The 9,713-nt window shown below is 34.6% G+C and overlaps 1 protein-coding gene and 1 long non-coding RNA gene across 2 annotated transcripts; one reads left to right on the top strand and one right to left on the bottom strand.

Moving 5' to 3' along the window:
- Positions 1 to 297: 297 nt before the first annotated feature.
- LOC107794416 (uncharacterized) lies at positions 298 to 4,817 on the top strand. The gene is made up of 7 exons (XM_016616903.2): positions 298 to 628; positions 1,110 to 1,235; positions 1,957 to 2,157; positions 2,883 to 2,979; positions 3,528 to 3,631; positions 4,070 to 4,121; positions 4,475 to 4,817. Exons 1-7 carry the CDS (start codon positions 429 to 431, stop codon positions 4,700 to 4,702), a joined length of 1,008 nt encoding a protein of 335 aa, XP_016472389.2. The 5' UTR covers positions 298 to 428; the 3' UTR covers positions 4,703 to 4,817.
- A 692-nt stretch (positions 4,818 to 5,509) lies between these two features.
- LOC107794417 (uncharacterized) lies at positions 5,510 to 6,426 on the bottom strand. Its single transcript, XR_012704252.1, has 2 exons — positions 6,182 to 6,426; positions 5,510 to 5,927 (listed from the first exon to the last, which is right to left on the bottom strand). It is a non-coding gene; the product is annotated as an uncharacterized LOC107794417 (long non-coding RNA).
- Between the last annotated feature and the right edge of the window lie 3,287 nt (positions 6,427 to 9,713).

Raw genomic sequence — 9,713 nt, 5'->3', positions numbered from 1 at the left:
TAAGCTTCTTCAGGAAGCTTATTTCCAATAGAGTACTAAATAGATAAACATATTTACGGTGGAGTTCCATATGGATAAGCTTCTTCAGGAAGCTTATTTACAACAGAGTACTAAATGAACATACATAATCTAATATATTTATAACAAAAAATGATTATTACAAAATAGTGAAATCAAAAGAGCATAGTTCCACGTAAACTATGTAAATAAAAGAAACAAAAAATAATGAAACGAAAAGCGATAAGCGTAAAGAGACAAAATTACCCCTACGTCCGACGTGGTGGCACGCTTGCATCAGATGTCATTACCATATTTGTCAACTCCTCAATCGTACATCATACTCCTCTGTCTCTCCCACTTTGCCACTTTCTTTAATTTGCTCTTCCCTTTAGGGTTTTGCATCTCGAATTCGATTTTATCATACGTATATGGCCGGAATGAGACTGTTGCCGGAGGACTCCGACGTAACACAACTCCGACCACCGGCAGCAGCCGATCTGATTTCCGACGATGACCGCTCCGTGGCGGCCGACTCTTGGTCCATAAAGAGCGAGTACGGAAGTACTCTCGATGATGAGCAGCGCCACGCTGATGCCACTGAAGCTCTCAATTACCGAGCCGAGTACAGGTTCTTATATATAGAGACTATAACTTTACCCGTAATGTTGAAGATGTTACTGGTATAAATTATGATTTATCTAGTGGAAAAATATTAGGTTAACAGTTAATTTGACAGAGGAAAAAAATCTCGAATAGTTTAACCAATTTGACTAATTGAAAGTTGTATGAAATTTATAGTATAAACTAATACTGTTAGTTGAATGGTGTCAATTATTTGGTTATGTCCTAAACTGAAAGAAGTGTCATAGTATAAATTAGGGTGGAACTAACGACATTGAACCTTGAATTAAGGCATAATTTTATCTATTATGATTTGTTTTGCTTTATCCATTATTGAGCTAGGGAATTTTAAGGTAAAGCAGTAGTCAGACTGTGACTTTTCATATGTTTCGGCCTCTGTATATAGTTGCAAGAAGAGATTATCCATTACAAACACGGTTAAATGGTTTATGAAGCTTTTGATTGTTTTTATTTTTGTATATGAGCAGTTCTGACAAGGATGAGCAGGATGGTGAAGCAGTTTCCTCAATGCTTGGTTTCCAAAGCTATTGGGATTCTGCTTATGCTGATGAATTGGCAAACTTTCGTGAGCATGGCCACGCTGGTGAAGTTTGGTACGGATTAGAACGACGACAGCTTGCATCTTTTCCTTTTTTTCATCTATCCAAGTATTATGTTATCCTCATCCCTTCCATTGTGACACTATCTATCAATCAATCAATCAACTATCCATCAATCTAGAATAAAGTAGGGTTGTCTATATGAATCATTTGGAACTATTCCACTCCAGCTTGATCCAATCTTTAGAGCTCAACAGTACTTATGAATTTGGTAAACCAAAACTCAGTCAAGTTTTTGAAAATAGTAGGGTAAAACTCTATGCAAAGTTATAGTCGCAATATCTTTCTTTTGATCCTAGCTATTAGATAATATGTTGCTTTTGGTTCTTAAGTTTGAAGAATTCTAAGAAATGCTTCCCCTCTGCGCTCTATAACTTCTCTACCAAGCAAGTCATACATATTTGTTTCAGTGTGTGGATCACTAGTGGAAACTCATAGTAACTGAGAGAATGAACGGGTATTTGATAACTAGAGTTTTTATGTATAGAAGATCTACAGCATGGCACTTTGATGATTGGCTGGAGTAAGATCTAGATTTAGCTTTTTATGATATTTTTATTCCAATCATAGAGAGTAATTAATTTTTCAGGTCTTTCTATCTTCCTTTTAGCCTTTTACGTTCCAACCCCTTAAATGAAAAATAAGTGAGAGGGTGGTGCTTGCATATTGATCAAAGAGATATTTTGATGTGTATATTTTTGCTGTATTTGTATAGGTTTGGTGGCAATGTCATGGAAATTGTTGCCTCTTGGGCCAAAGGTTTGTGCATGGACATTTGCCAGGGTCACTTGCCAAATCACGCAGCTGATGCCAATTCTGAGCCAGTTGTGCAGCGTGAGAAGGACTTGTCTGGTTGGAGTGTGCTTGATATTGGTACTGGCAATGGACTGCTTCTCCAAGAGCTTGCTAAACAAGGGTAAATTTAATTTTTTTTTGCTAGCACATCTAATTGCTTCGTTTGTCATTTTGTAACCAATAGATGAGCTTTCTTGTCCTAATGCATATTCTCTATAACCTGTTAAAGAGCCATACTGTCACGGTGAAAACTTTTGTGAATTACCTAGTTCATAGGGTATTAAACAGTTGTCATGAAGGTTTCTGTATGTTTGTGCATGATTTAGCAACTTGACGCTTACACTAAAGTGCCAATTAAGCTAGGTGAAGCGCACAACTTAAGATTCACCAAGCTTCAGGGCTTAAGCGCGCTTTAAGCAAGTCTTTAACAACACTTCTGGAAGATGACAAATAAAAAGATAAATGTATAACTTTAAATTCTTAAAGAAAGAGAGAGATTATGCATATAACTTTGGTAGTTGTACCTAGATAACAGATTGAGTAGTTAAATTAGCATGTCCATCCCTGTGGCTCGGTGGGGAAAATGGAAGTGATCTAGTGGCCAACATCTATGTACCTCTTGTGGTTAATATAGTTTAGGAGATTATATGGCTTTCTTATCACACATTTACACCTACATCTTTTAGCTTCTATTAGAAGTGCCCAGGTCTTATTATATTAAGAACCTACTCATTGTTTTAGCAGTATTTTAATCAATTTTAGTCTTAAACATTCTCGGTGTGTGTGGGTCGGAGGGGGAGAATCCGAAGATTATTACTTACTAATACACATTACATATGGCGTTAGGTTCTCTGATCTCACTGGAACTGACTATAGTGAAGGAGCAGTTGACCTTGCACAAAGCCTTGCTGATCGTGATGGTTTCACCAATGTCAAGTTCTTGGTAAAAATTTACCTTTGTCTTTTATTAATTAAGCAAATTTGTGATGTATACACAGCAGCATCTGAATCCAGTACGAAAACGAAAAGGAAACCAGTGCTTCTCTTTGTTGTATTCAAAATCTTGTGGCGAATAACTGCTTTTCTGTTATCTTCTTATTGTTAAATGGTCTCTATTATTTTTCATTATTGGTTACGTTCAGGTGGCTAGATATACAGATAGTAGCAAGTTTAAATCATCGTTACTTGTGAATGTTTCCCCATACTCCTGACACTTCCATCAATACTGTGTCCGCACGCAATGAACGTTTATTAAGTTCCTGCACTGGAAGATATAGCACTGATTATACATGTTCGGTGATCAAGAGTACAAACATTGTGCTAACTTAAACGCGGATTTTTTTGCGTAGGGAAGAACCTTCCATAACAGTTGCAGTCGGTGATCTTGTTAATTTTGTGCTCTTGTCATGTGTGCTTATTTATCTGGTGCTCTCTTTGCTGGAGATTGGCTTCTTCTTTTTCGTGGTTAAACAAATTTCTACTGGCTAACAGGTTGATGACATTCTTGACACAAAATTGGATAAAAGGTTTCAGCTAGTTATGGATAAGGGGACCTTAGATGCCATTGGATTGCATCCTGATGGTCCTATCAAAAGGTAGAATCCTGTATGTTACATGTGTCTTGTTTTTATCTTTCATGTCCTAAAACGCTCTTTACTCTTGGTACCTCCCTCTAATGGCCTAGACTGTTAGTCTCAATCAAATAAATAAATAGAAGTGTCTTCTTCAAGAGTTGAATTGATGACACAATTTAGTACGGTACCCAAGTAGGCAGAGATTCTAAGTTTTAAGTATTAGTGCCACCCATCATTCATGTATTGCTGTCCACCAACAAAAGTATTTTCACGTGCTTGGCTCAAGACCTAAAATCACTAAATAAATAAATGTCCTCTCTCTAAAAGTTTTTAACTCCTTAATGAGCATACTTATTTGTCTCCTTTGTTTCCCTTTCATATAGTTAAGGTGTTCCCTGATTCTTTATACATATAACATTGCTACTTTTCCTATCTCACGTTATTCTTCGGTCATTTCAGGATTATGTACTGGGACTCTGTTTCAAGACTTGTTGCTCCCGGTGGATTATTGGTGAGCTCCTCCGGTTTCTGTCCTGTTTATAATTTTATTCAGTGCAATCATTTCTCTAATTAATCAATTACTATAATTTGATAGTAACCCAGGGCCCCATCAAAATCCAAAAGAACAGATGCAGAGACATTGTAGTGACCACTAATGTTGGACTTACATTCCCATTAGAAACATTCATAAGTTAACATCCTATGTTCTATGGTCTTTTCTGGGTATTAATTAAATGTTTGCGACTTGATCGTTTCTAATATAATGGCGTACAAGATTATCGATTTATTTGTGAATGGGAATTCATCATGATCTTCCAAAATTATCTTTCTCTGCTCTTTTACCTGACTGGTAACCTCTTGTAGGTAATTACATCATGTAATAGTACAAAAGATGAATTGGTAGAAGAAGTGGATACGCTCAATCAAAGAAGGAATGCTGCTTGTCAACAACCAGGAGCAGTTGGAGACCGAGAAGCTTCAGTAGATTCTCCTCCATTCCGCTATCTTGATCATGTTCGCACCTATCCTACGTTCTCTTTTGGAGGATCTGTAGGCTCGCGTGTAGCGACTGTAGCATTCCTAAGGAACTAGGGGAGGTCATTGGTCGGTTTGGTACGATTTTGAAAGATTGTATTTTCGGTTTTGGTTTTAAAATTGTTATACCAATACCATATCGAAATAAATTTGGTATGGTTCGGTTTTTCAATTTTCAGTTTCGGTTTGTGCTGTTTGATAACCTCGGTATTACTCTTTACAGTTATATTTCTATGAACCAAACTTGTAATTGTGATTCATAAAATTGACTTTATAAACTCACGCAAAAAAGACAACAAAAATGAAAGAGAACAATTTAAACCAAATTTTAATGATGTTTTAATTTTAAAACAAGACTTTCGGTTTTAGCTTGGAAAGAAAAGTGAAGATAAAAACATCATACATATAAAGCCATTTGTTGGATTGACCGAAAATTTTACCACTTTATCCCAAATGTTATTTTGCAGTCTTCAAAATATCATTAACTTAATTAAAACCTTAACCGTCTTCATAACTTCCCTCTCGCTTTTTTACGACTTATTTTAAAATTTATCAATATCTCCTTCGCCATCAAGAGTACTCAGATTCTTAGTTACTGTTAAAAGCAATTAGTACATTGCTTTGGTTGAGAAAGCGCTCTCTCTTGTGTAATCACGCTGGTTTCTTCATCACTTTTACTTTTAAAAATTTATTATGCAGCAATATATGTTGCCCAGATATTCCAAAGTTCTCTTTTGCTTTCTATCTGAAAAATGAAACATTGTACTCTTGCAACTATGAATTCATGAATCAACAAAGTGCTTCCCAAATCTTTTGACTTTTGAAGAAGGAAAAAGTTAACAATGGATTTCAAATTTGAGCTAATGAGAAAATAAGGTCTGTCATTAGAAGCTATAGGGCAATTAAATACCCCAAAAGAATATATGTATAAAAATGAAAATAATCACATATATAGTTACAAATAGCTAGAATCCCAGCACGAGCACAACTCAGTTGCTTAGATTTAAATGAATAAGAAGGGAAGTAAGGTAAAGGCAAAGACTAGAGCCAAGTATAGTAAATCCAATAGTTCCACCAACCATGCAAAAAAGTTGAACACATTGAGATATGTAATCCAATTCTTTCTTGCGTTTCTTTTGTAAATATAAACTTGCAGTAGTAGCTGTGTAATTCCAACCCTGCTCGCATACCAAACACCTCTCTAATCTCTCTTTCATCTTCACTTCTTCCATTCTTTCCTTTAAAACTTGCAAATTTGCATCAACTACATGCCTTGATTTCCCTGCAATTTTGACCAACAAAAGATGTTCTTATTAATTCTAAAGCAGCGATATATATAAAAACAGGATTATTTATCTACACTAGCAGTGTAATGATTTTTTACACTATTAGTGTACTTTTAACCTATTACAACAGCTAGGTTAACTGTCTTATTTTTCAGGTTACTATGGATGATTATCATTATCTTTTAGATGATCTTATAGTGTAAAATTATATTACACAGACGTAAGCCGAAAAAGAAAACAACATATATACCTTCATCTCTATAGCTATGACCTCTGATTTGAGGTAGCTTTTGACGGATCCTGTACTTGCTATATGACATGATGATAGCTGGACAAAGAACAGCTGAAGAAGCCATATGTTTGATCAGCTTTTACCATTAAAAAAAAGGGCCGTATTATGACAAGATTTAGCTTTCTGAGTTTATAACAAACTGTAGTGCTGTGCTGGCAAGTCTTCTGTATTATGATTGCAGTAATCGCATGTTTAAATGTTTAATTTGCTTCACGTCTCACATATATACAATGACATAACTTCTTTATTATTCTTATTTTTCTTTTTCTTTTTTCTTAACTAATTATTCTTGTTTGTTTTTTTGCTTAGCGAGTCAAATAATACACACACCACCACTAGACAACATAAAAATCATCAATTAGGATTTGGTGGTTATAAGGTATGAAAAAAGTAGAACGTTTTGAACCCAAACAAAATTGTTTAGGTGTGCCGGCAATTAAATAAGAAAATAAAGGAGCTTTGAATCCGGATTAATACTCATATTTTATTGTTATAAGTTTGTTTCTGGTGCTGGATTTACTAAGTCAATACTGTCAATAACAGAGTTAATATATGTTGTGAATACATGAACCATGCTGACTTTTAGGACTGCGTGGATAGCACCACAAGTAAGAAATGAGGTTTTGTTCAACAACCATGTCGTATTATCTGTTTGATTAACATTAATTAGTTAATCGGATAATGCTACCTAGATATCTTCTTAATAACGGGATATGGCATGACAATTAATTAAGCCAAATATTAATAAAGAAGATAGGAACAAATGCCTACTTTTAGGAGTGCATCACAAAATTTGTTATATATGAGAGGACCAAGTTAATTTTGGGGTCAATATAGGACAGCTCAAGTAGAGCTAAAAATTGTCAAATGGGGAACCACCTATTTGTTTAACTCCAACAATATTTACCAGGCATAAAATTATCTTTTTTGGGTGTGCGAACAAAGTCTTACATAAAAATCACTTAATGATGTGAGGCTTTACGAGAAAAATCATGCGGGCATATGGCAAAAACAAACAATATCACACCATATTAAACTATTTTTAGGCTGGTTTTAGCCAACAGCTAGTATCAGAGCTTAGATTTTGCGGGATGAGTATGGAGATAGCAAAGTGATGGTGACGGCGCGTACGCAAGAAGAAGCTAGTTGGATGCTTCGGTTGCCATAAATACTTTAACGAAATTGACTTGTGGATGGTACGAGGCCTTTTGGGAAAATTATGCGGAATTGATCCAAATCGAATAATATCACAACATATTATGAGTATCTTTGAGCTGGTTTTAGCTCAATAGTCTTGTTACGTGTGTTTGATCTTTCCTATGAGTGTGAATAAATTAGAAGAATTTCCAGCTCTCTAGTTTAACTAGTTATGACTTTGCTGTTGGTAACTGGTATGTGAATTAAATGAGGGAGGACATATTATATACAATTGGAATTTGCAGTGAGGCTAAAGTAAAAAGAGTTGTAACGGGGAAAATAATTATGAGTAAGATGCATGAAATTAACTTGATTTTTCTTATAAAAAGATGTGCTCCCTTGAAATTAAACGTAGCTTCAGTGGCTGAATTTCATGCAAGTTAGATTTTGATTGTATTGGCGCGCTGATGTTTGGCTATAATTATATATTTTTAGTACATTATTTACCGTATATTTTGAGGCTTTGATGCTAAACTATATTATATTTATGCTTAATTGAGCTTATTTTATATGTAGGTACGTTAAAGACGAAATTGGGAGCAAAATAGAGATTTTACGTGTATTTTATACGCTACAAGAATGGATTGTGATTATTTGATACTGGAAATATTATGATATCATAATTAAACAATGATTAAAGACTCAAAAAGAAAGAAAGGCAAAGGAAAAAGAAAGAAACAGAAACGAGAGAGTTAGGCAGCAAATCCAAAAGACAAACGAAGCAGGCGACGCGAGCCAATTCGCTCGCGTTAGAGCAGGCGCCGCGAGGGCTGTCGCGAGGCAACGCGTATTCCGGGTTTTAAAGCCTATTTTGTCTCTTTTTTAGTTTTGGACTTGATTATTTTGCCTGTTAGTCATTAAAGACCATTTTTTTTAGAGAGGAGCACGTTTTTAAGACTAACTTTTGACGAAGGGAGAGCACAGAGCCATCGTTGAGGCCAGGTTTCAACGTTTCTTCCACCAAACTTTATAATTTTTATGTTTCTTTGTATGATATGTTGTTTGGCTACCATGTTTATGTGGAGCTAAACTTGACGTTCTAGGGTTGCAGTTCTTTCATGAATATTATTATTTGAATATTGATTTTGATTACTTGATTTGTCGTATTAGTTTATTTATTCAATCTTGCTCTTAATTATTTGATTGCTTGATCACCAATTGAATACTATCTACGAATCTAGAATTGAACTTGAAAGTGAGAATTCTAGATTGCATATAGGATTGAGTAGAGCAAGTTCTTGAACCTGGCATCGGGGGACGGATTTGCGGTTAGGATAGACATATACCTAATTGCCTTGCTTGGTTGATTTACAGGAATTACAAATGCGTTCTTGTTGATTCTAACTCCATAGACATATAGGCGTTAGGTTAGCTTGAATAGGCGAGTAAGAACTCGATAGATTCTTATGAGCAACATTAACCATGTCAATCAATAAACTAGATAAATTAGTCAGACAATTCAATTGAAGAATACAATAGGATTGTTAGATAGCCCATAACCTAGATCATTTTCATTATATTGATATCATAAAAATCTGCTCTTTCTCTGTTCAAACTTCATTATTTATATTACTTTATTTAATTAGTTTAGAGTCAAATATTTTTAGGTTTAATTCTTGTTTAGATAATTAGGATAGTCTAATTTAGTTAATAGTTAATCACAAGTCCTCGTGGGTTTGACATCCGACTTTTAGTCACTTTATTACTTGATGACCGCGTATACTTGCGTGTGCATTTGACCGCAATACGCGCACGTAACATATCTTGTTAATCAGGATTTAATAATAAATATAACGTTAAAACGTCAGGTAATCATAGGGTTAAACTAAATGACATTGCTATATCATTGTGATAAAATTTCATTTTACACACACACACACAAAAAAAAAATCTTGTTCAAGTCGTAGAAGCAACCGCTAATACTTACATTATGGTAGACTTAGGGGTGTTCAAACCAAACCGGAAAATCGCATCCAACCGAAAAGTCAAACCAAACCGACTAAAAAACCCGACTAGGTTTGATTTGATTTGGTTTGGCATCGAGTAAAAAAAACCGAACCAAATCAACATATAAATATATATTTTTTATATATACTTTTAAGACTTTATATAGAATTTTCTTTAAAAAATATTTAGAAATATTTGGGATCCTCTCATGTGACATAATATTTAACATAACTATGAAGTGCATTCGTTTTTGTTTATTTTAAATAATGGATTGTATCATTTTCTTATTACTAAGTGTTATTGATGCATCAATCATCTCTTTGTTTTTTCATATTCATATGTCAAG

This window comes from Nicotiana tabacum, chromosome 3 (assembly GCF_000715075.1).
Source record: "Nicotiana tabacum cultivar K326 chromosome 3, ASM71507v2, whole genome shotgun sequence".
NCBI classification, from domain to species: domain Eukaryota; kingdom Viridiplantae; phylum Streptophyta; class Magnoliopsida; order Solanales; family Solanaceae; genus Nicotiana; species Nicotiana tabacum.
This window is presented reverse-complemented; position numbering and strand designations above follow the sequence as displayed.

Bases quoted from the DNA above. Each gene is read 5' to 3' on its own strand.
- LOC107794416 (XM_016616903.2), top strand. From the start codon at position 429: ATGGCCGGAATGAGACTGTTGCCGGAGGACTCCGACGTAACACAACTC. The intron at 2,980-3,527 runs GTAAAAATTTAC...ACTGGCTAACAG, and splicing joins TCACCAATGTCAAGTTCTTG to GTTGATGACATTCTTGACAC. The intron at 3,632-4,069 runs GTAGAATCCTGT...CGGTCATTTCAG, and splicing joins CCTGATGGTCCTATCAAAAG to GATTATGTACTGGGACTCTG.